Raw genomic sequence first — 26,266 nt, forward strand, 5'->3', positions numbered from 1 at the left:
ATCATTAGAAACACCTTGAAACATACAGGTCAAGTTGTTGTAGACAGGTAGTTTAATATTACTGGAATAACCTGGATTTGTATCATTAGAAACATGTTGGAACATACAGTTCAAGTTGTAGACAGGTAGTTTAATATTACTGGAATAACCTGGATTTGTATCATTAGAAACATGTTGGAACATACAGTTCAAGTTGTAGACAGGTAGCTTAATTCTAGATATTACTGGAATAACCTGGATTTATATCATTATAAAAATATCAGAACATACAAATGTTTGTGTCTATATTTATAAATATTTTCAAGTTATATACGTATATTGCTCAAATAAGCTAGGTACAAAAACCATCCATCCGTCCATCCATCCAAATCCACTCATCCACCCATCCATCCATCCATCCATCCATCCATCCAAATCCACCCAATCCATCCATCCACCCATCCACCCACCCATCCAAATCCATCCATCCATTGATTCATCCAACCATCCATCCAACCAACCATCCATCCAAACCCACCCACCCATCCAAATCCATCCATCCATCCATCCATTGATTCATCCATCCATCCAACCAACCATCCATCCAAATCCACTCATCCACCCATCCATCCATCCATCCATCCATCCATCCAAATCCACCCAATCCATCCATCCACCCATCCACCCACCCATCCAAATCCATCCATCCATTGATTCATCCAACCATCCATCCAACCAACCATCCATCCAAACCCACCCACCCATCCAAATCCATCCATCCATCCATCCATCCATTGATTCATCCATCCACCCAACCATCCATCCAAACCCACCCACCCACCCAAACATCCATCCATCCAACCAACCATCCATCCAAATCCACTCATCCACCCAAGCATCCATCCATCCATCGATTCATTGATTCACTCCACTGTTTTACCCCTGCGTACAGAGACAACTTCCACGTGGATGAGGAACTGAGCGGCCAGGTGTTCCGACTGGACCGGTGCGACAACTTCAACACTCTCGGCTACCTCTACACCAACCTCTCCAAACTGATGGCAGTCGACCAGCACAGGTCTGTGGGGATTATACAGGGCGGGGATTCTTCACATTTTTAAAAACTGATTTTAACTTGTTTTGCTTCATATAGTTTTTACAAAATAGACTTGATTCAATCTTAGATGCTGAAAAATTACTTCTATTTAACTATCTTATAGAGTTTTCAGCATTTATAAGATCGTTTTGTCAGCTTTTAGTTCTAAAAATAGTTATCAAATCCTTGTGTAGAATTGATCGTTGTTTAGGTGTGGTCATTACAATTTATCTTACTGCACAATGTTGGACCTTCTTGATTTAGATATTTCAAATTCTGACATAAAGCACAGTAAATGTTTTAGTTATACAGGTGCTGTTTTATAACCTTTTAAAATTTACCACACAACATGACACAATAAAGAGTGGAATAATTTTTTCATAAAATATTAATGTCTATTATATTTCATCAGTAAGATGTTTTTATATTGTTCTATATATTTTTACATGCCGTGTATTTGATAGTTAAAACCCCCAAAAAGTTAAGTGATATTATAAGTCAGACGATCTAGAAGCAGACATACAGACATGTTATGATTTGCGTATCCTGTTGACTAAAGAATGTTTGTCATGCATGTTCTGTGATTTAGACTGTTTATGTGAAAATGTTTTGCCTACAGAACTCGACTGCGAGAACTGATCATTGATAAGAAGAAGCCAGAATTCCAGCTAACAATGTCAAAAGGAATGATAGAAAAAGGTACAGAAACTCAATATTTTTCTCATACTAAATGCAAAAAATTGAGAAACACAATTTTCCTATTTGAAGATGCATTATTATATTGCATCCTGAAATCTGAGTAATTATTGATGAAATTTGATATTTTCTTCTGATGTACAATTAAAGCATTTATTTCTTTCGGTATGTGCCATATTTAACCTGTGAGTAAATGCAAATAAAATGATTGACTCAGTTATGAAAATAGGTAATTAATATTGATGGATAATAAAAGTAATGACTCTATTGTTTGTTTTTAGTTAAATCTGTGTTTAAGTCGTTGAACAAGCCACAAAAGACTGTCATACTGAAGGTGAGTGATTTGTATACCGTATGTATAGCACTTAGCTGAAGGAAAAAAAAGAAGAATATTTTGTTGAATATTTCTAAAGCACATTTGAAACTATGTAGGGGTGATATTTAGCTCAGTTGGTAGAGTGCTTGGGTCATATGATTGAATCTCCTCAGTGGACTAATTGGATTTTTTCTCATCCTAACCATTGTCTCATGACTTGTATATCAAAGGCTGTGTGAAAATACATATAAAAGATCCTTGCAAGTGGATAAATGTAGCGGGTTTCCTCTCTAAGACTATATGCCAGAATTACCAAATTTTTGCCATCCAATAGCCGATGATTAATGAATGGATGTACTGCCGGGCTCGCCCTGTTCATTACCAGATTAGATAACTGCTAAATTTTATACAAAGTGGCGACAACATTTAGCATTTGACTACTAAAATTTTGTTTAAATTAACCACTTTTTAATAATTTTTAAACAAATGTTCTACAGATCTGAAAATTAGCTAAAACAATTCTTTACAGTGTGACCCCTGGTGCTCTAGTGGTGTTGTTAAACAAAACAAACTTTAACTTTAAATTATGGTCATTTTAACTTGTTTCTGAGGAAGAAGAAATTTGCTGCAACCACTCACACTACCTGTACTGAAAAGCAGCTAGGGATCTTCTATATACATTTTATCATGGAGAGAATAATTCTTACTTACCATGGTCTTTAATGTGCCAGTTTACTGTGGTCTTTAAAATGCCAACTGGGTATGCTGGTTGGAACGGAAGAACACTACAATCTATCGAAGGTGATCAGTTCTATGACCCATCACACCTCAAGTGAGTCGTCTACCACTGAACTACATCTTGCTGCCGACTCAGTTGAAGGATTTCAGTGTCACGTTTGGCAAGGTCATATCAGGCCATTTTATTGTATGTATGTACACCGACATTGTATGTGAGCAAGTAATGTGCAACAACTGCTATATCAGAAATAGCTTCTGTAAAACAAAGAGGTATGCTCAAATAATCAATGTTTTTTAAATTCCCAACTCTGTCATGAGTTAACAAGTTCAATGTGCCGAACGCTATTTTACTAAATGTAGTTATGACACGTTAAAATAATAAATGCCATACAAGAGAAAATGGTAAATAAAATATACAGTCAAAGCAGACTTCTTTGGTGAATAAAAACAAATAGGCTACATATACAAATACAGAGAATGACACAAGTCCCATAAGAATCACAAGGTCATACATTGGCAACAGGATATATCAGCAATATGGAATATTATCATCTGATAGCCTTTCATAGTATTAATAAAACCACAGGTTAAAATAATTATACAATATTCCAATTTTTTACCTTCGGTTAAACTTTCATTCTCAATTTTCTCAGAACTTGATAAATGTCACTGATGACCTAAAATTATGTGACAATATGTCATGTCATTGTAGTGTAATATTTATTCTGTTTCTTTAGAATGATATTGGTCTTTATTTCTTATTTTGGTAGTATTTTATTTAATGTTGATTTTTTTTTTTTAGGTTTTAATGAGTAAAGACTATGTGCTTGTGAAAGGATACCCTGGCACAGGTATGAATATTAAAAATAATACACTACAAGTCTTGTTGAATAATGTCCAAAACGTCTGTAATATTTGCATGGATGTGATGATGTATTGCATAGTTTAACAATAATGTGCTTTGTAAAGAAAGCTACATTGTGTCTGATGATAACTCAGCAAATTATATTGATCTGAAATTATTCCTAGCATATTTAAAAAAAAAAAAAATAATAATTAGTCCCCTACCGATCCAACTGGAGAGGACCATAGGTTTTGTTTCTATCTGTCCATCTGTCTATCTGTCCCACATCTGTCCATCTGTCTATCTGTCCCACATATAGTTTTTTCAGACTTTTTTTTTTTTGAGTGCCTTAAGATATTCAGCTGAAATTTTGTGTATAACTATATTGTGTAGTTACAGATCAAGTTTGACTTTCATGGGTATTTGCTCATTTCTGACAGAGTTATGGACCTTGAACTTAGGAGATACAAAAAATGTGTTGATCCCTGTAAGGGACATGTATTGCTTTAGCAGTACTCTCAGAATCTTGTTATTATTAGTTTTATTCCAGGTACAGCAGAAATTATTTCTGGCATAAATAAACAAATTTTAATTTATTCCAGGTAAAACTTCAACGATTGTTGCTCTTGTACGTATACTCTACCTGCTGGGCCAGTCTGTTCTTTTGACCAGCTACACACACTCCGCTGTCGACAACATTCTTCTCAAACTGAAAAAGGACAATATTCCATTCCTTCGTCTCGGTCGACTAGGAAGAATTCACAAAGCTATTCACCCTTTTGCCGTGGAAACTCTCACTGCCAACATAACCAGGGTGGCTGATTTGAGAGATTTCTATGCATCTCAGGTTAGATTTTTCACAAGACTTGGAATGTTTCTCTTTGAAGATTTAATATAAATCAGATGGTTTTATTGTACAGTTATAGTGAAGACACTTTCGTCATAAATAACAGGATGATCTAGGACTTTGTTTCTGAGAAAGGTAGCCCAGTGGTAAAGCGCTCGGGATCAGTTTGGGATTGATCCCCATCTGTGGGCCCATTGGGCTATTTCTCATTCTAGCCAGTGCACCACGACTGGTATATCAAAGGCAGTGGTATGTGCTATCCTGTCTGTGGGATGGTGCATAGAAAAGATCTCTTGCTGCATTAGGAAAATGTAGCATGTTTCCTCTGATGACTTACGAGTCAGAATTACCTAGTGTTAGCCATCCAATAGCCGGTTTCGTCTCTTAAGACTATATGTCAGAATTACCAAATGTTTGACATCCAATAGCCGATGTTTAATAAATCAATGTGCTCTAGTGGTGCCGTTAAATAAAACAAACTTTTGTTTCTGAAAGATGGTATGGGCGGGATTTACCTCAGTCAGTCGAGTGCTCGCTTGATTTGTTTTCTTTTGTTTTCCAACCAGTGCACCACAACTGATCAAAGTCCGTGGTATGTGCTTTCCTGTCTGTGCGAAAGTGCATAGAAAAGATCCCTTGCTGCATTAGGAAAAATGTAGCAGGTTTCGTCAGAATTACCTAATGTTAGTCATCCAATAGCTGATGATTAATTAATCAATGTGCTCCAGTGGTGTCAGTAAACAAAACAAACTTTAACTAAGAAATGGAGCTAAATGCAAAACTTTAATGTTGAGCTAAATGCAAGAGATGACTTTATGGCTATTTAAAGATAATAACTAGTTAATACGTCAGATATCTGCTTTATCCTATGAAGGTAAGAATGGAAAATTTCTCATTTGGCCTGAACAGGATAAAGCAGATATCCGATGTCATTAACTAGTTATTATCTTTATCCTGCAAACCATACAAATTAAGGGGAAAAGCTATTATTTCTGTTATTTCAGCCAGGCCAAATGAGCAATTTTGTAATGTAGGGTATGCATGTGACGTCACATAGCAACATCAAAAGTCATATCCTGCTAGTAGCAGGATATGACTGCTTTATCCGTCAAAATATTCGGTCAGTAGCGGTGGTTGCAGGATAAATTACTTATATCTCACCATTTTACTTCAAAAAGGCAAGAAAAAAAAGGATGTTTGTCATGCAAGTTATAATACACAGCTATAATTGATGTGTTTTTAATGTTTTTACAGAAAATAGTAGCTACCAGCTGTCTGGGAACAAACCATTCCCTGTTCAGTCAGCGGAAGTTTGATGTGTGTATTGTTGACGAGGCGTCACAGGTCCTGCAGTCCGCCTGTCTCGGTCCGTTGTTCAGCTCCGATAGATTCGTCTTGGTTGGAGACCCTCAACAACTTCCTCCCATAGTACAAAGCAGAGAGGCAAGGTCAGTTGTTTATTTTATATATACATAAATATCTCAAGTTTCAGTTTTATTTTTTAAAATTATTTTTTAAAGCTTCAATATAACACTTCAAACTTTCTTTAGCTAGATTTACATATTATAGTTTTGTAATGCTCGTGTCAAATAAATAATGAAATCACTAACAGTTGAATTAGTAAACTTTGTATATTAAAAAACATTTGAAATGTCAGTATTAAGAAATGGAAGTCATTGATTTTGCATCGGCTACTGCAGCCTCCAACACCACCTACTTTTCAACTTTACACCTCAGTACATTCAGTATATTTAGCTGGCTATTTTTCTCAAACAACCTCTGACTTTCAAAGATAGTGAACTACATGTATATGTCAAATTACCAAAATAGTTGACATCCAGTAGGCGATGATCAATAAATCAATGTATTAAACAAAACAAGAAACTTTTTTCAAAGATAATGAATATCCTGGATGTCGTATAAGCCAGAACTTTCACAAATTAACGTAACATTATGGAACTGAAACTTTTGATGATTAATAACCTGGTTTTGTTTAATATTGTACAGAAACCTTGGGATGTCTGAGAGTCTGTTTGTTCGGCTGGATGACACGGGAGCCACCTTCGATCTCAATCTTCAGTACAGAATGAACAAGTAAAATTTCACTTTCTCGACTCAAACAGATTTACATAATTGTCCAATCTCATTTCTATTAGTCGTTTTCCTTCTCTTGGGGCTGGGATGTAGCTCAGCGGTAGAAACTGAAATGATATGGGGGACATAGCCCAGTGGTAAAGTGTTCACTTGATGTGCGGTTAGTCTGGGATTGATCCTCGTTGGTGGGCCCATTGGGCTATTTCTCACTCCAACCAGTGCACCACGAAGGCTGTGGTATGTGTTATCCTGTCTATGGGATGGTGCATATAAAAGATCCCTTGCGGCTAATCGAAAAGAATAGTCCATGAAGTGGCGACAGCAGGTTTCCTCTCTCAATATCAGTGTGGTCCTTAACCATATGTCCGATGCCATATAACTGTAAATAAAATGTTGAGTGCGTCGTTAAATAAAACATTTTCTTCTGAAATGATATGGGTTGCAGGATTTCCCTCCTCTCAACCATCCCATCACAAATCACAACCAGTACATAACTGGTACATCAAATGTCCAAACAGCCATATAATTTAATGATTTAAAATGAATAATCAGTGTGCTCTAATGGTGTCATTAAACAACATTTTGAACCTCTAATGCTACTTCTATGTAATTACTCATAGTGCTGTTCTTATTTCACTGTTGTGTATTTTTGTATGTCACTTAATTAATATTAGTCTTCTCATTTTTCTGAGTCCATCACATTTCAGTAATATTCTTTTTTACTTGATCGAGTCGTGACTTTAAAGTGTTTCAGGTTATGCAGAATGCATTATGTTGTGTTGATCTTTGTATTAATAGGACTATTATGCAGCTGACAAATGAACTGGTTTATGACGGAGCTCTCAAGTGTGGAAGTACAGAAGTTGCTGACAGTTTGGTGAATTTCCCGCATGTTGGACAACTTCAGGTCAGTATTAAAACGTTTTGGTATATCATTTTGAAGAAAAAATCACCAAATAATTTGTTTAGTAACATGTAATACACTTGAAATGAAAACATGTGCATGTTAAGATTCTTTTTTGTTTTAATACTGAACTTATAGATTTTAAAAATCAACCTGGGTAAGACCTAGAATATTGTAATTAATTAATATTAAATTTTATCCTATTATAATTTCGAGTAAACCAGGGGATGTCATATGCACATTAAATCTGCTTCATAATCTGACTAATTTTCTTCATTTCATAACAGAAGCAAGTGTTGTGGATTCAGAAAGCACTGGCACCTGTTCTGGAGAGGTCTGCAGTTTTCTTGGACACTAAACAGGTATCATCATTGAACCGAAGGAAGTCTTGTTAACACACATCATAAAATATCCACAAAAATTAGTTCTGCTGAATTTTCTTCTTTTATTATACAAAAACAAAATGAAATGCAAAACAGAAAATTTTATAAGGAGAAAAACTATTTATTCACGGAAATTAGCGAAGCAAATCAAAGAAAATACTAGTGTCATGCCCATTACAATTCTTATTATATTTTAAAACAAATTACAACTGGTTTTCAATAAGAATATCCGATCACCTACTGAAGGTATGATGAAGAAATCTTCTAAAAAATGTTTTTTTGCCATTTCTGTCAAATTGTGTAGTCAGTGATTCTTAATTGAATAAAATGTTTGTTTTCTAACTAGGTTCCTGCCACGGAGATAAATGACAAGAAAGGTCTTATTAGAAACGAGACAGAGGCTGCCCTGGTGATTTGTCTTCTCAAAGCACTTCTGATGGTAATTTGTGGCAATATTGTCAGTAAACAGTCACATGTTCATCGAGAAATGCAATCACTATTAAGTCTCAAAACATTAAAACAAATGTTAAATTTTAAAGAGAGGTAATTCATTAAGATTGCATTCCTGAACTGATAAAAAATACACATTAGTTAAACTAATGTTTGTAATACAAGCTTTACCACACTTTGCTGCTTCCCATGGTCCAAATGTTGATATTTATTTGATTTAAATTCCAAAATGTAATCTAAAATATATTTATGCCTAGCTACATTCAAACTGATGAAAAAATAATAACCAGTATTTGTTGTTATTAGATTTGATTATTTGACCTCTACCCATCCAACCAGAGGTGACTAGGTTTTGTCTCCATCTGTCCTTCAGTCCCACATACAGTTTTCCAGACGTTTTGTTTTTGGTAATCTCCAGATATTGAGCTGAAATGCTTGGTATATAGAGATTATTATACGAGCTTGTGTGTCGTACTGATTTTATGAAACAAGTGTCAGGATTTTTGTATTGCCCGAGCGAAAGGGAGGGTAATACATGAATCCTGACACGAGTTTCGTAAAATCAGTACAACAGACACGTGAGTGTAATAATTTCTTTATTATTCATATTATTGTTGTTGTTTTCTTTATGAATAACAAGACCCAACTCAAAATATTTCAGCCACAACTAGAAGGAGATGATGAAATGACATCATATTTCAAATGCACAGTCTGAGCTAGGACTGGAGAAGCAATGTCATGTTATGATGTCGCTTCCCAAACTTACGTCATTACACTTGTTATTACATGTGTGCTTCATATGATTATTATTAACTCGGTTATGTTGAACCATATGGATAATAAAGCTTTATCATATATAGTTATAGATCAAGTTTGAGAGCCTGTATTTGACAAAGTTATGGCCCTTGAACTTGGATTCAAAAACATTTTGGGCCCAGTAGAGGACATGTATTGCTTTAGCCTTACTCTCAGAATGCTTGTTACAGGTTGGGAAAGATGCAGAGAGCATTGGGGTTATTGCTCCGTACAGAAACCAGGTGAAGTTTCTCCAGCAGAGTCTACTCCATGAGGATCTGCCGGCGGTGGAAGTGAACACGGTTGATCAGTACCAGGGCCGCGACAAGGATGTCATCATCATATCCTTCGTTAGGAGTCAGAGTCAGGACTTCTCCAACAAGGTAGGTTATATACACTCAAATATGCTGTTGATAGTACCTAAACTAAAAAAATCATATTGTATGAAAACTAGTCGTAATATTATAACGTGCATATTAAGATTGACATGTTGAATCCCAGAAATTTGATGTCCTCTGTGGCAGTGTACATATAAGATTAAAATAGTCATCTTTGTAGAGGTGGGGTGAGGGTTTCTTTCTGCTTTAAATCATGTCTTAATATCTAACAGGTTTGTAAACAAATGTTCCCCTACCTAACCTGACCTCTGAAGAGGATACCCTCGGTGTTCTGGACGATTCTAGCCAATCGGCTGTTGGGATGTAAAAGTCCAAGGTATTCATGAAAAGGAAACTATCCAAGTTTATCTTCAAAGTGACGTATTGTAGTGTTAAAAAAGCTTTGGTATAAATATTTACTTATTGTTCACTGTGTGCACTTTGAAGTGTCCCTGGTGATCACCTAGATATATTGAATATAAATATATTGCCTTCTTTCTTCAGACTGGTGAACTGTTAAAGGATTTACGAAGACTCAATGTGTCGATTACTCGAGCCAGACACAAACTGATCCTGATTGGTGATCTCAGTACATTGTGTCACTACCAGCCACTGGAAAAGCTGATTAGCATAATGACAGCCAACCAGCAGGTAGTTTACATTATTATAATTATGCACTTTCCACCGTTTGCAACATTCATATATACTAATGAAATAGTATTGAAAAAAAGTTTTAATATACATTTACCAGAGTTTTTACCCTGCAGACTATCAAAATCAAGTTATTTACAAGCAGTTTTTACGGTCATGTTCATGAAACTGGTTATGCTACTGATGACTTGGCTACATTTCTAAGATTTATGTGCATTGAATATTTATAATCGGTGACCGTGATGTGTATTGAATTTGTTAAGATTTCAAGTTACTTAAGTGGTTGATTATTTTTATTTACAGATCATTCAGCTTCCTGAAGATGCACATTTACAACATAGCAAATAGTCTTGTGGAATCCATTCTGTGTTTGCATTTGAAACAAAATGGACTTTTTGAGCCGATTCAGATAAGCTGTTTGCAATTTGTTGCTGCTTGTAATGGTCACATTGGGTGTTGAAGCTGCACTGATGATCAAAACAATAATTTGTTGCAATATGAAATTTATGTTCTTCCTGGATGTATTATGAACCTGCATAGTATGGTGACTGAAAGTGAAAAACAGGTCTACCATTTTCATCAAAATTGTAAATACACATAATTGTACATTTGACTATTGTCAGGTCCAGCATCATCAAGTTGCAGTTATAAACTGACTTCAATAATAAATAAAAATTATAATTACTGTATAATACTATTTGTAATTTAAGAATGACCTATCTCAGGCTCCATTTTATCATGTCTACAATTGTGAAATATATAGGGAATATCTGGTTACTGTCTTAAAGTCACACGCCCTAGTTTCAGCCCGCGAAAATTAATTATAATTTTGGTTAATCTACAAAACTGTAACACACTTAGATCACGTTTTTATAAAATAGAGTGAAAAAGCAGGTTTTATATCGATAAATACTATAGATATAAATATCAATTACTTGAAATAATTTTGAAAGTTAGTATTCTGATGTCACTGGTAGATGTCGCTCGAAGCACAGAAATGCCTATGTCACGATAAATTTCCCAGAGTGCACACAGACTTGGGGTGCGTTCCTTTCACCTCTCCTGGGCATGTTCCAACTGTTCTGTCCTGGACAGTGAAAGGAATGAGTTTGGAACAGGAAGTTACTTTACCAACATGGGTGCTTCTGTTGAGGAAGTGGCTGCTGCAGCAATCATGATACTTGAATCGGAATAAGACGACAATGACAGTCCGTCACTGACCATGTTGACTATACTACAGTGTTTGAAATAATAAATTTGATATATAAACCATAATTAGCATACATTTGCTATTTGGCACTGGGTACTAGTGGCTAACCTATTGTTATTAGCAATTAGATGCACCATTTATTATTGCTGGTAGTAGTAGTAGTGGTAGTAGTAGTTGTAGTACAGTCTGTAGGAACCAGAGGTGGGGAGGCACTTCCCCTCCCCATGACTAAAATGTAAGGTTTTTTTGTCCTACTCTATTTAAATAAAGGTAACAATATAGCTTGTGCCCCCCACCCTCACCCCCCAAGGTTGTATCACCTCTCCAGATATCGTAAGACTTAGCAAAATTATTGGTTTTATGGGTTTGTAACGTTTTGTATTGAGATACTTACTTGTTTGAACTTTATTGTTAATGAAAATATTCACTAACTGTGAAGAAAAACCTGACAAATGAACGACAAGCAAACGACAACAAATCAGATGTTGATTACGCGAACCGTGCACGAGAAAACAAACTGAAACAAAATGATAACGGTCATGTGGTATACCAATGTCTGTGACGTTGAAACAGGAAGATCCCCTCTAAAAATAGATTAGACCTCGTCTGCTCAACGTTTTTGCAGTTTGTGGTATTACAGGTGAATGGAAATGTATATTCTAAATAATAAAATGTAAGTAAAGTACAATTTTATTTGTGAGAAAATGGGTTTAATAGCGAAAAACAACGGCGTAATGGTTAACAACTAGCGTGTGTCCCTTTAAGATATTGGCTTTATCCTGCAAAGGTTACAATGGCGAATGCAGCAAGGCTCTGCAAAGCTGCATTCGCGATTTGACCTGAGCAGGATAAAGCTGATATTCTAAGACAGTAACCAGTTATTTCTTTTATCCTGTAATCCTACGGGAATAGTAGGAAAATAATTATTTATTCCATTTTTGTATACGCAAATAGAGTATCGTCAACAAAGCAAGGCTTTTGCCGAATGACGTCATACATGATACATGACGTCATTTATTGTAAGATGCTAACTACATCCTGTCGCATTCCAAAAGCGTTTCTAAACTCTAATTCATAAATAAATATACACATTTTGTATTGTTATTGCAAAAGTAAAAGTTTTTTGTATTTACTGATTTAAAGAGTATGTTTGTTGAAAATCTAGTCTGGAATACTCTAGTCGAGTCGGGTTTAAGATTTATCTAGTCGTCATATACAGTGATTGCAGGATAAATACTGGTATTGCCACGTAGTGGTCAGCTTGGAAAACATGGAAATGTTCTTAAAGATCCATGGAAGCAGACCTAGAACTAGTTGTCTGGCAACACGTGTATGATCCAGAGATGGTGACAGGATTCACAGTACAGACCTTGTAACCTCTGTGCGGTGTTCCAACCAGAAATACCTCTGAAGCTTTCAAATTCATCCTCAGATCCTCGTACAAGCGTATTTTTACATTGTGACAAACAACAGATCTGATATGCATAGCAAACAACGTAATAGATGTGCTCTTTGTGTTACGAGTTTCAGGGTTCAAACCCAGACTTATTTTGTTGAAAAGTTAAGAGACCGTAAACCATCTTTTTTTTTTTTTTTTAGACTGGATTGGCTCCGAAGTTTTTAGTAAAGTTTAATAATTTGGTGTTGCTTTTTCCCCATATATGTTTACAGCTTTGGGCCAGCATGTCAAGATAGTAGTTAAATGTGACCTCGACTTGGGTCAAAAACACATCTGGGACTGGGACTGGCAAGTAAGGTAAACAGACCTAGGTCTGATGTGTTTTGACGTCTGGTCTGTATCTGTTACTCTTTATCATCATAGCAAGCATGTCCGAGGAAGATGAAATAATTCTGGCTTATTATTTCAAAAACATAAAAAAAAGAAATGCAGAGAAATGTGGGTGTGTGATACAACATAAATCAACAACTATGACAATTTCACATTGTTTATACATACTTTTCCTTTTCTTGATCATAAAAAGATAGAACGTGTCGTCAGTCTGTGCCAATCTGGCACTGTCAAAATATAGCGCATGTCCCATGTAGTCTGATGCCAGGACTGTAGTTTGTGCCAGCACAGACGTGTGTTTTGTCACATTCGATTCAGTGCATTTCATTCTGGACTGGTACCTTACTCACCAGTCCCAGATCCAGACCTGGTGTTTTTGGCCTTGGACCTAACAAGTTCATTCCAAGAAATGTTTAGTCCTACCGTTATACTGAAATGTTAGAGGGGTATGGAGGGGGGGTGTTAAGTCAAAACCTACAATGAAGATGCAAAATACTGTTCCTAAGTAAATGTTTAGTTTTTTCATAATAATGCAGTCCAACTATAAAATCAATATTACCAGTTTATTTTGAATCATTCAGTTCCAAATAAACCATACATTTCTTTTAAAACAGTTATATTAATAGAATAATAATGAAATTAATATGCATAATCAGACCTCTGGAGATATGTTTATGTTTATCCAAAGAAGGTTATTTGTCTTAACAAGCTTAGCTGGAATCAATTTCAATTTAATAGTACCAATATTCCTTGAATACTTGATGTTTACCAATCTTTTTTGTTTTCTTACCAGGGAAAAAAAAATGTGTTGTAGAATTAGTGCAGAAGACTGTTTATTTTTAAAATAAATTTGTATTTTGCACACAAAAATGCAGAGATGAATTGTTATCCAACTGAATACTACTGGTACCTTTAAGTAAAATAAATATTGATTATTACTTCTGTACATTATATGGAAAATATATTAATTTTGTATTAGTTTACATTAACAATGCCAAGCAAAAATACTGATTTGTTTGTTATTTGATTTTATGAATTTGTATGTAAAAATATGTATACAGTATTCCCAACATTTTTGTGGATTAAAATTATTTATTGTCTTTTAACTGTTGTTTTATAGAATGAAGCTGGTTATAAAATGAAAGACATACAAAATGTATTTATCATAAATAGCTGTATATATTGAATTTATGATAATTGTACATGGTTATCCATGTGAACACATATTTTACTTGTTTTGTTTAACGATACCTCTAGAGCACATTGATTTTATTAATCATCGGCTATTCAATGTCAAACATTTTATAATTTTGACATATAGTCTTAGAGAGGAAACCCACTATATTTTTATTAGTAGCAAAGGATCTTTTATATGTACCATCCCTTAGACAGGATAGCACGTAACACGGCCTTTGATATACCAGTCGTGGTACACTGGCTGGAATGAGTACCCATGTTTAAGACCAACACATTAAAAAAAAATGTATGATGGTTATCTTTACAGTAAATTAATTCTACCTTTACTGGGTAAGGAAGGAAATATTTTATTTAATGACACATTCAACACATTTTATTTATGGTTATATGACATCGGACATAAGGACCACACGGATACTGAGAGAGAAAACCCACTGTCGCCACTCTTTTCGATAAGCGGCAAGGGATCTTTTATATGCACCATCCCAAATACATGATAGTACATCCCACGGCCATTGTTTCACCAGTTGTGGAGCACTGACTGGAATGAGAAAAAGCCTAATGAGCCCACTGACGGGGATCGATCACGCATCGGGTGAATGCTGTAGCACTTTACACTGTACATCTTTAACCATGAAGTTAGTATTGACAAATATATATCACATATCAAAACTATTTTAAAAAAAACGACAAACATTCAACAATATCACAGATTTTTATAACTGGCAATAACTTGTTCCAGCGTTACAAAACTATTGAGAAAGTCTTCTTCGGTGAGTCCATGTTTAACATACTGGTGGACGTATGCCCGTGATGCGAACATGTTCCATGCTTTTCCCACCATCTGGTCCATGGACCCGAGGGATGAGCTGCTGTTGCTGACTAACACTGCTGACTTCTCGTACTGACCGAACGCTCTCGGCTGTTTCATCACGCACAGCCGACAGTCAGCTGGCACCCAGTCGGCATACAGCTTTCTCTCGGAGAAAGGTGCACAGTTGGCCGTGTCGATATCTTTGCCTCGAAGGATGAGTGTGTTGGCTAGAGATCTGTTGTATCTGGTCGTGCCTCGAGGAGTCTCTGACCCAGCCTGGACATCCCAGTCTATTCCTAGTAGACAAAGATAACAAAACAAACGTATGTTTTAATATACCATATCTGTAAATATTTCTTCAGACCTCTCTGTTTAAGGGGAGCTGTCACTCTCACTCCCCATCCTGAGACTAGTTCAAGGAGAATAACTTCTAGCTCCCTTTAGCATGTGAATTTATATAGTTATCAATGCGATAATATCGTAAATAACTAGCCCATAATCTAAGGGGAGCAATTCATCACAACCCTCAATTTATTTTCATATTGAGGTTTTTTTTTTTTTTTTAAGAATTAAAAGTTTGTTTTGTTTAACGACACCACTAGAGCACATTGATTTATTAATCATCGGCTATTGGATGTTACACAGTTGGCAATTCTGACAGTCTGAGAGAGAAACCTACATTTTTCCATTAGTAGCAAGGGATATTTTGTATGCATCATCCCATAGACAGGATAGCACATACCATGGCCTTTGATACGAGTCGTGGCACACTGCTTGGAAAGAAAAATGGGCCTTGGGGGGGGGGGGGAAATTCAATTTTGATTGGGTGTAAGGTTAATTGCACCACTAAACCAGTTTCTTTTAGGCCCACTTTCCATTAACATGATTCTGTGCACGTTTTGCAAGCTGAACTGTGCTTTTGCATTTTCGCAAGCGGATTACTCTACAAAATTTGATGTTGTCAAAGTGTACTTAAGCCCAAAGTAAATGCTTCAGGTTATAATATCACCACATGCAGAAAAATCGCTCATCCCTCAATGAAATATCTTATATGAATAACGTACTATGTACATGCACTGTATTGATAAATTTGCAAACTCACGTTAATGGAAAGGGGGCCTGGGGCACTTTCAGATCGGGGGGGGGGGGGCCCCTCAACACAGAAATTAAATTACATGACAAATTTAAAAAATGAACTAATTTTATAATTATTACATTTTTTATAAAGAAAGTCCTTAGTCTGGGGGGGCCTCTCTGGCCCCCATTGCCCGCTTATATATCCGGCACTGCTTACACTCATCTAAATTTAAAATATACGGCACTAACGACCACCGGTAGTAAGGGTGCATAGTAGGTGGTTACAAGTGCCTCTTAACAATGCCAGAAGTAACTACTGAACACTCCCCGAAGTGGTCAGACTAAGCCCACAGCTAAAAGCTGATGGGAAATGGCAGGTGTGTGGCACAGATAGCCACAAGAGACAAGCACCTGTCCCGGTTGGAGAGACAAGGACTGGGATGTGGAGGTGGACAGCGAAAGAAGTTCAAAGATAGGAGGAGTTGCCAGATCGGGAACAAATGAGATGGAATTGAAAGGAGAGAAAGGAAATGGAATAAAAATAAAAAAAAAATAAAAAAAAAAAAAAAAAAAAATTAAATATGAGTGGGTAGTCATTCATTTGCAAAGTACTGGTATAGTAATATTTGTCTTAGTCTTTCTTGATCCATTGCTAAAATAACCACATAAGACACGAAATGCATATAGTTATTTTAAAATGTTCTAAGGTGTTGTTAAACATTCACCATTCGTCTCGATGGGAATCCAGCTCAGTAATAAAACACATTCATTCATATTACTCATCAAGAGCTTGTATTAATATTTCTTTGTTAATCTCTGGCTAGTAATAGATGGTGACTTGTTAGGCCTACTTAGGAGATCACCATATGGAGTTTTTAGATTTGCAGGTGTTATTGTCTATTTGATCCTGCATATGTAATTTTTAACCGAAGGCGTTAGCCTGAGGTCAAAAATTAAACACCCGCAAATCTAAAAGCACAATAAGGTTATGTCCAATGTAAACTGAATTGTTTTTCTACGGAACTAACTGTATATTTGGTATTTCTTGAAAAAAATGCCTGGCTACAATCTAACTGTAGACCCTTGAATCGTCAACTTGGCCTGTTCCAATTGCTAATGACATCACTTTATAATGACGACATTAGCTTTCCGGGTGTTATTTTCATTTGATCCTGGAAAAAGAATGTAATTAACCAATCACAATACAGAACACACTCACTATCAGTTTACAAATGTAGATGACCGATACTTAACCAGCATATCACCATTCTATCTGATTAGTGAATAGTCGAGGAGTTAATATCCAGGCCAGGGTGTTCATTATCTTTGAGAATGGGAGGCTGTTGGGGAAAAGTAGACTGTTACATGTATTTACTGAATGCAGATAGGTTTATAACTAAGCATGAGAAACAGGCAGTGGTAGCCACCTACTAATAAACACACTGCAGGGTGGATCCATGATTTTGTGACTGGAATTTTGTTATTATATATACAATTTCCCCTGACAGCCACCCTGTCTAATTCAACAACTGACAAAGAATTGTACCCGACTTAACAAGTGAGCTATGTATGCCACTGTTCATCTACTGGTAACTTAAAACCCAAAATTACATATAATTTGTAGATTACTGAATACTGTTTTGAGAAGACCAGCTAAAAATCTCAAAAGATTACATATTAAATGAAAAAAAGGTTGGTTTCAAAAACATTTTAGTTTTTGATGGATTTATCTTCAAAATACCTTCTTCCATGGCAGCATTAGCGATGAGCATCTGTCTGAGGTGTTTGAGAAGCCCGTGCCACTGATAGACACTAAACTCCATCGACTTCTCCGCGATCTGAGGAATGTTCCGCAGGCTTAACAGCTTGTACTCCGGGTGGGGCACCAGATGTTGCAGCAGGAAACCTGTGGGTGAAAAAGTAGTTTTTTTAGGAACTTTTTAACAAAATAAAAGTTTGTTTGGTTTAATGATCACACAAAATTTATTAATCATCAGCTAGTGGATCTCAAAACTAAATTGAAGTGACGAGTACTTGAAAAATTCATACTGATACGCTCTCATTACAACCTAAAGATACAGGGGAACTGCACATTCCTGAATGGACTCCAGAGCTGACTTTTATAAATCATAATTTGATGTCACTGTCCCGAGGTTCTAAGATACTTTATTATTTTGCATAAAACACCAAGGCGACTAATAACATATTGGATTGACTAAAGTTGGTAATTGAGTAAGAAATTGCAAATTAATAATGTTTAATTTAATTTAAAATACTGTCAGTCAGTGACACAACCCAATAACTAAGGTCAGCACCTTTAAAATGCTTACAGATGCAGCATTTCAAATTATGAATTTCATTTCACATGAAAACAATTTCAATTGCAAAAATAGAACACATGATGAAATATGGCCTATAGTATAAATAATCTTATTTTCCTTTCAAAATCTTGATTAAAAGTGACATTTCTAGTCAACTGAAAATTTATTAGCAACTACTATTCAATGTTTTAAAATTGTGTAGTGATCTCTGAAACTTGCTTAAGTGAATTGTGACATGATACTGAACAAAATTTTCCATCTTACCTAAATCATTTGAATTAGAATATCCACCATCTTCGGAAGTAGCTGGAAGCAAGAAACTAGCCAGTTTGTGTGCGATTACTTTGTTTATGTCTCTGAAGGAAATTTTCTTCATGTTTAGCAACTGAGAGCAGATTTTCTGGAGAGAGTCATTCTCCAAGACCACCACCGCGTCTGACGTCTGGTACAGGTGAGACAGAGTTAGCACTGCGTTGTAGTTCTGCACAATTACCTCCCCAGTCTGGTAAGGCCACACAACCTGATTGACGATGAACGAATGAGGGAATTCGTCCCGCAAGCTCTCCGTTATTCTGGCACCCACACCGGAACCAGTTCCTCCGGCGAGGCTCATGAGAGAGAGGAACCCAGCCAGTCTGTCACTCTTCTCCACCTCTCTCCTCACCATCTCCATGATGTCGGCCTGCACGCGGGGGCCATGGACACAGAAACCGTGCGCCCAGTTGTTCCCAGACCCTCGCTTCTGACAGAACTGCTGCTTCTCTGGGTACATCCACGTACCACTTCTCCTAGCTTCCACGCAGGTCTGGGCTATGGCCTTCGGTTCCATGTCAACCATAACTGCCTTTGCCTGAAGGACCGATGTACCCTTTTCATCCTTTTCTATGAAAAAACGATCGATCACTTCCTTCATGTAATCCTTGTTTTTGTTCGGTGGAACGTGAACACTTGAAAGTTTGGCATGAATGTCGTCAATAATTGTTGAGAAGAGTTGACCTCCGATCTGATTACCACACTGACCCAGCTGAACTGTCACAACTGACATGGCTAGTTGTTAATTGTCAAAAGTCAACTTAAAAAATTAAATTATAATTGCATTTTTAAACCTTTACATGGTCTCTTTTAGCATGCAGATTTTTCAGTCTTTATCTTCATACAGTTCTGAAAAAAAGTTTTTAAAAAACAACCTTTTAGTGAAATGTTTAAAATATTAAAGCATACCATTGGGGATCAACTTCACATAGACAACACAAAGACCACAGGGCTTGTTTTGTTTACTGGTTGTGTACATTGGTTAGAATGGGCAATGATTCACTAACTTGATTGTTCTAGAGCTATTCTGGGAAGAACTGTACCTGTAGTTGGATAAAATCTCCAAAACTGTGTTTGTACACCATTACAGATGTGCATCCAGGAAATATTTTGAAGGGGGAAAAGGCACATGGACCAACTCGTGAAAGTGCGTCCCAATGGATTTGGGGCGGGACGTAAAGCACTTGCTCGATGCACGGTCAGTCTGGGATTGATCTCTGTCAGTGGGCCCACTGGGTATTTTTTTTTTCAGCCAGTGCACCACGACTGGCGTATCAAAGGCTGTGGTATGTACTACCCTGTCTGTGGGATGGTGCATACAAAAGATCCATTGCTGCTAATCGAAAAAAAAAGAGTAACCCATGACGTAGCGACAGCAGGTTTCCTCTCTCAATATCTATGTGGTCCGTAACCATATGTTTGACACTACATACCCGTAAAATAAAATAAAAATTGTTGAGTGTGTCGTTAAATCAAAACATTCCCTTCCTAATGGATTTGATTAACTGGTTCCTTAGTCACCTCCCCTCTTGGATCTGTCTCTGTATTAGTAATTTACATGATTAATACAATGATCAAGTGGATCTAGGAGTTATCCTCTGGCGAAGTTAGTTACTACATCCCAACCCCAACTCCTACTGCTGCCGATACCACATTCACAGGCTACTAGTGTCACATAATTTGAAGTATTTCTTTAGCAGTTAAAAAAAAAAAAATAAAAAAAATAAAAAATCATCTTCTGATAAAAACAAAAACACAGTAGCAGTAACATACCTATTAAAAAAACATATTGGTAATCTAAATCTCATACGCCCGACTGCACTATCACCAAATTAGAACTTAGAAGTTCATCGAGATTAGTGCACGGGGCACATTAATAATAAAGTCAAACCACACTTTCTACATCCCTCCGGACTAGCCTACATCGAGATAAAACATCCAGATTTATCTTGATGAACTGAAGTTGACAGTAGCCCTTTTAATTGACAATACCATTGTGTTTGATTTGTAAACAAAATAATTTCATACAATGCTTACTTCACGTAAATAAGATTAACTGTGTAGTGGGTTAATGTATTAAGCAACTTCATCTGCAGAAATTATTTCATACGGTTGCCAAAACAATCTTTTGAGTTATCGGCCTTGGTTTTATAAAAAATATAATTTGATATGACATGAAGTTATTACAAAATTAACCTTTTGCCATCCATGTAAAAATTTACATTGTAAATAATAATAATAATAATTATATTGCATTTAATGAAATTAGTCCTAAACAGTAGCTTTATGTGCGTACGTTCTCTTGTTGCTAATTTGTTTGACATTCCAATGTCGTTGAATTACTTATGTATGTATCTTAATATTCCAGTATGTCTGCGCCCATGTTCTCGTCTTTGAAACGTGTGGTTCCTTCAAATTTCTTGTCAAACAAATTTATTCTTCATGGAAGTCAGGTAAATCTTATATTCTAAGATTACTGAAGTGAAAATGCTTTCTTTAAATACCACACATCTTCATTTGTTTTTAATTCTCAAACTTACAGGCCTCTACATTAACTCAAAACGATCGCTTCCATTTTTGCTGGTCATAATCACATAAAGATACTCCGAAATGTAGTTGTCCCATCCAAATGAATCAAGCAATCGTTTTACTTGATAGTAAAACATCCACACTATATTAAAAGATAACTGTCAGTAGGTGAAATTTACGAATAAATGGCCATGGGCCTTGTGCTTTAATACTTTTTACTTGGAATGTCTGGTACATGTATGGTGTAGTTGTTTGAACAGTTTACTTGTCACACCCGCACAGCTACTTGTCATAGGGAAGTAGACAAGTGTTAATGTCTTAATCTAACATTGAACATTTACTACAGATCGGTGAATGTGTCGAGCCTCAAGGTGTGGTTGCATCAATGCATGTCTACATTCTATTAGGCAACTAGTCTGGAACTTTTAAAAAGTCCAAACCCTGGCAGTATCCCATATTGCAATTGTATGTACACAAAACAAAGAGCTGTCATTGTACTGAACAACTATCACAAAATGACAAATGTTATATATGAGAATTTAAACTTGGCGTAAACCATTTATCGGTTACACAAAAACTAATTCAGGTAATCCATTTAATTTTTGCATTACCCATCATGACCATGTAAATAACGTCCTAAATTTAATGCACAAAAGAAAAAGGGCTATGAAAAACTAGACTTGTGTAAGAGACACACAAATGAAACTGTTCTTGCAATTTTCAGAGCTTGAATTTATGAAGTACAGTATAGGCAACTCTTCAAAATATTCTGTACAATATATATATATATATATATATATATATATATATATATATATATATATCAAGATTAATGTTAGGGTTGGGATAAGGATTAGGGATAAGGTTGGAACTATATTGGGAGAAAATTTATAATTTTTCCGTACATGTTTTTTAAAGTGTGGGGTGTTTTTTTTGTTAATTAATACAAGTTCTATAAATTTTCATATGTTACCCATTTTAGGATTTAGTTTTTATTTTCAAATTTTTTATAAAGTATCCATGCAGAACAGCATTCTTTTGGCAAAAGAAGAAAGAGGAGAAGGTTCCCACAGAGATTAGAAAACCACTGACAAAGATTGATGGACCAACAACCGTGGACCGACTCCAATCTCTGAAGAAACAAACGTAGGTGCTAAATGATTGTTGTTGGGTGGGCCTGAGGATAATTAATGAGTCCATGTACAATATCTTTAGAATGAACACAGAAATACAGACTCCACGTTTGTGTATGATTTGACTTTTAAAAAAGATAGTGGCCAACACTGTTAATACTAGAATTAAGTTTTTAATTATAATTGAGGAAAAACTTGTGAGATGTACATTTGATGATTTATTTTTTAGGATGTACATTGTCATCATTGTAGTAAAGCCTAAAGGTTTATCAGTTATATACATGTAACATGCCTTGTAAGTAATTTTCAGAAGGTGGTTCATGTGTTACATAAATGCGTGACATAGCCCAGTGGTAAAATGCTTGCCTAATGCACAGTTCTAGGATTGATCCCTGTCTGTAGGCCCATTTGGCTATTTTTTTTATTCCAGTCAGTGCTCCACACCTGGTGTAAGAAAGGCTGTGTAATATCCTATGTGTGGGATGGTGCATATAAAAAAAACCGTGATGCTAATCGAAAAAGAGTAGCCCATGGAGTGACAGTAGTGGATTTCTTTTCTAAATTTACATGTATGAGGGAACATTTTGTTTTCAAGATCTTAATTAGCAATACATGTATTTCCAGTCAGTTGAAAATTGATTAGCAATTAGTTTAAAGTTTCATAATTGTATAGAAATCTCTGAAACATCCTTAGCGAATCACGACACGATACTGAAAAAACTGTTCCGTATGTTTGTGGTCCTTAACCATATGTCTGGCCGTAATTAAAATGTGTTGAATGTGTTATTAAACATTCTTTGTTTTTATATGTTACATGTGGGGCGAGTAAAAAAACAAACAACCCCAGATTTTGTGTATACATACATACATGTATGTAATTGTTGATCAGCCCCTTATCACTGGTTTGTTTCAGGTCTGTCTGCACAGTACGAGGATACAAACCTCCCACCGACCTGCTGGAGAGAATGGAGCGGATAACGTGTGAGTTGTGTGGAGATGTTGGGGACTGGACAGCGGTGTCCCTCGGTGATGACAGGAGACTGAAGTTTAAGGTGATAACCCGTCTCTCATCTCACGCGTAGTGATGCCAGATATGATGCGTTACCAGCAGTGTTCACACTGTCTGCCACAGATATATAGAGTCAGGACAAAGCAGGGCTCACCCTGTCCATTGCCAAATTAACCAATTGCTAATTTGTATACCAAGTAGCTACAACATTTAGTCTTTGGCTGATAAAATATTCCTTAAATTAACCACATTTTAAAACATTTCTAAGAAATTTGGCTAAACCAAAATCCATGCTTGTGTGAGCTCTGACAAAGGGTTTCTAGCTCAAATGATATAGTTTGGTGAGGCATGGATAGATGGTTGGAAATTTATAGTAAACATCAAGCAAACACAAAACAGAATACACTATTTGCTGTAGCATGACTCATTCATTTATACTTATTTTCATGCTTATATCCAATTAAGGTTCATGCACACTGTCCTGGGCACACACCTCAGCTATCTGGGCCGTCTGTCCAGGACAGTAGGTCAGTGGTTAATGGAAGAGAAGTCGATGTAGTGGGCTTTCAGCCAGCTCTTGAGTCGTTCTGGGTGGAAGCCAGTACTGGGATGTGAACCCAGTACCTACTAGCCTTAAGTCTGATGGTTGAACCACTACACCACAGAGGCTGATAACTCTCTTATTAAAAACCAGTCCTCCACCAGTGGATATCAAACTGTGTGGTATTTTATATCTTGATTGTGGGTCAGTCAGAAGCCATCAGACTTGAGGCTGGTAGATACTGGGTTCCCATCCTATGCAGTGTTCTTGAACCTTTTTTTATAAGTAAAAATAAATGAATCGGTAAAAGTAGCACATTTGCCAATAAAGATAAAGTTTGTTTTGTTTAATGACACCAGAGCACATTGATTTATCAATCATCGGCTATTAGATGTCAAACATAGTCAAACAAAGGAAACCCACTACATTTTTCCATTAGTAACAAGGTATATTTTATATGCACCATCCCATAGACAGGATAGCACATACCATAGCCTTTTATATACCAGTCGTGGCGCACTGGCTGGAGTGAGAAATTGTCCAATAGGTCCACTGATGTGGATCGATCCCAAACCACTGGGCTACGTCCCGTCCTTCCCATTTGCCAATAATGCAGGCCATGACCGTAACTTTTTTCCTGGTTATAAAATCTAATAGCCCTTGGTAAAAATTGGTAGTGCCATAATTTTAATTGAAAAAAGCAAAATCATTTATTTTATTAAAGAGTGGCAGCAGAGTGCACACATGAAAGGTGGAATGTCAAACCTTGAGGAATTAAGCATCTTGTTGATTGTGGAGTAACTGGACATGTTCCAAAAATCTAGTAGCCTAACGGACTACCAGGTTTAGATATGTGGTAGCCCAAGTGGGAAATTGGTAGCCAAAACACCCCGGTCTACCGCAAAGGTCGAGCCCTGTAATGTGTGTCTCATCTCAACAAAATTTTAATTAACATGATTATTTTGGACCGATAGGGCTTAATCACAAATGGTGTTTCTTTCTTAATGGTGGATCTATTCTATGATTGAGGTTTTTCTCATCCCAACCAGTGCCCTACAATTGGTATATCAAAGGCCATGGTATGTGTTGTCCTGCCTATGGGAAAGTGCACATAACAGATCCCTTGATGCTAATAGAAGAATGAAGCAAGTTTCGTGTCATCTAATAGCCAATGATTAATAAATCGAGATGCTCTAGTAGTATCATCAAAAAAAAAAAAAAGAAACTATAAAAACAATTGCTGAATAGTCAAGTCTAATGTACTAAACAGACTTATTTGATTACATTCATCTATGATGGTCATGCCCATTAGACTATTTTTCATTCGTTCCAGCCAATTCATCACAATTGGTAAATCAAAGGCTGTGGTATGTGCTATCCTGTCTGAGATGGTACATATAAAAGATTATTTGCTTTTAATAGAAAAATGTTGCAGGTTTCCTCTCTAAGACATGTTAAAATTACCAAATGTTTGACATCCAAATTCCAATAGCCAATGATTAATAAATCAATGTGCTGTAGTGGTGTCGTTAAATAAAATAAACTTTGACTAATTTTTTTGCCGACGCCATATAACCGTAAATGAAATGTGTCGAGTGTGTCGTTAAATGAAACATTTCCTTCCTATTTCTTATGATGATCACCTTTCATAAATTCAAATGATAATAGCTGTGGTTTAAACACTCATTACATACATGTAGCCATGGTTTAAAATCTGTTGTAGTGTTGTAGAACAAACATTCCTTTCCTTTCCTTCAGCTTCTGACAAGATTCATCAAAGAGTTTGACCATGACATCCCCAGCTGTGAACTTCATGACATGCACAGCGTTGGTGACGCCATCACCTTCTTCACAACGGAGGTGCGAGACACGTCGACCTACGAAGACCTATCCAAACTGGACCTGCCCAAGAACCTGCACATACAGTTGAAACACCTGTCGTTTGACCCCGAGACGGACACCATGTTCGGTGGAGTGTCAGCGTTTGATCAAAAGACTCTCAAAAGTAGATCCAGATTTAGAGAGAGTGATAGCTGATAACCCAAGTTGTAGCTCAGTCTTATTTGTGATTTGTGGTATTTGTGATAACCTCTGCTTTATGATGGACGTTTTGTCAATAAATAATAGACTTGTATTATATGTTTGGACTGTTTTGTCAGGTCAG

The 26,266-nt window shown here is 36.3% G+C and overlaps 3 protein-coding genes across 3 annotated transcripts in view; 2 read left to right on the top strand and 1 right to left on the bottom strand.

The window, feature by feature from the left end:
• The window catches only part of LOC121390950 (DNA replication ATP-dependent helicase/nuclease DNA2-like), a 35,034-nt gene extending 23,974 nt beyond the window's left edge, over positions 1–11,060 (top strand). Inside the window, exons 18-30 of the mRNA XM_041522775.1 lie at positions 932–1,057; positions 1,695–1,774; positions 2,053–2,105; positions 3,628–3,676; positions 4,272–4,516; positions 5,771–5,964; positions 6,524–6,610; positions 7,409–7,517; positions 7,802–7,876; positions 8,244–8,336; positions 9,334–9,525; positions 10,024–10,170; positions 10,474–11,060. Of these exons, the coding sequence (XP_041378709.1) occupies positions 932–1,057; positions 1,695–1,774; positions 2,053–2,105; positions 3,628–3,676; positions 4,272–4,516; positions 5,771–5,964; positions 6,524–6,610; positions 7,409–7,517; positions 7,802–7,876; positions 8,244–8,336; positions 9,334–9,525; positions 10,024–10,170; positions 10,474–10,518 (1,495 nt within the window). The 3' untranslated portion in view covers positions 10,519–11,060. The remainder of the gene's footprint in view (positions 1–931; positions 1,058–1,694; positions 1,775–2,052; positions 2,106–3,627; positions 3,677–4,271; positions 4,517–5,770; positions 5,965–6,523; positions 6,611–7,408; positions 7,518–7,801; positions 7,877–8,243; positions 8,337–9,333; positions 9,526–10,023; positions 10,171–10,473) is intronic.
• A 4,007-nt stretch (positions 11,061–15,067) lies between these two features.
• Positions 15,068–21,037, bottom strand: LOC121390963 (tubulin delta chain-like). The gene is made up of 4 exons (XM_041522782.1): positions 20,928–21,037; positions 18,843–19,739; positions 17,999–18,163; positions 15,068–15,476 (listed from the first exon to the last, which is right to left on the bottom strand). Exons 2-4 carry the CDS (start codon positions 19,621–19,623, stop codon positions 15,073–15,075), a joined length of 1,350 nt encoding a protein of 449 aa, XP_041378716.1. The 5' UTR covers positions 19,624–19,739; positions 20,928–21,037; the 3' UTR covers positions 15,068–15,072.
• A 152-nt stretch (positions 21,038–21,189) lies between these two features.
• Positions 21,190–26,236, top strand: LOC121390977 (39S ribosomal protein L50, mitochondrial-like). The gene is made up of 4 exons (XM_041522784.1): positions 21,190–21,343; positions 22,435–22,565; positions 23,466–23,604; positions 25,861–26,236. Exons 1-4 carry the CDS (start codon positions 21,260–21,262, stop codon positions 26,137–26,139), a joined length of 633 nt encoding a protein of 210 aa, XP_041378718.1. The 5' UTR covers positions 21,190–21,259; the 3' UTR covers positions 26,140–26,236.
• The last annotated feature ends 30 nt before the right edge of the window (positions 26,237–26,266 follow it).

This window comes from Gigantopelta aegis, chromosome 3 (assembly GCF_016097555.1).
Source record: "Gigantopelta aegis isolate Gae_Host chromosome 3, Gae_host_genome, whole genome shotgun sequence".
Taxonomy (NCBI): Eukaryota; Metazoa; Mollusca; class Gastropoda; order Neomphalida; family Peltospiridae; genus Gigantopelta; species Gigantopelta aegis.

What these genes read in the sequence shown, in the direction of transcription:
- LOC121390963 (XM_041522782.1), bottom strand. Translation starts at nt 19,623, where the DNA reads ATGTCAGTTGTGACAGTTCAGCTGGGTCAGTGTGGTAATCAGATCGGA. An exon ending in TTCTAATTCAAATGATTTAG is followed by an intron (nt 18,164 to 18,842) that starts GTAAGATGGAAA and finishes TTTCACCCACAG; the next exon opens with GTTTCCTGCTGCAACATCTG. An exon ending in TAATGCTGCCATGGAAGAAG is followed by an intron (nt 15,477 to 17,998) that starts GTATTTTGAAGA and finishes TTTGTCTACTAG; the next exon opens with GAATAGACTGGGATGTCCAG.
- LOC121390977 (XM_041522784.1), top strand. Translation starts at nt 21,260, where the DNA reads ATGTCTGCGCCCATGTTCTCGTCTTTGAAACGTGTGGTTCCTTCAAAT. An exon ending in CAATCTCTGAAGAAACAAAC is followed by an intron (nt 22,566 to 23,465) that starts GTAGGTGCTAAA and finishes GGTTTGTTTCAG; the next exon opens with GTCTGTCTGCACAGTACGAG. An exon ending in ACAGGAGACTGAAGTTTAAG is followed by an intron (nt 23,605 to 25,860) that starts GTGATAACCCGT and finishes CCTTTCCTTCAG; the next exon opens with CTTCTGACAAGATTCATCAA.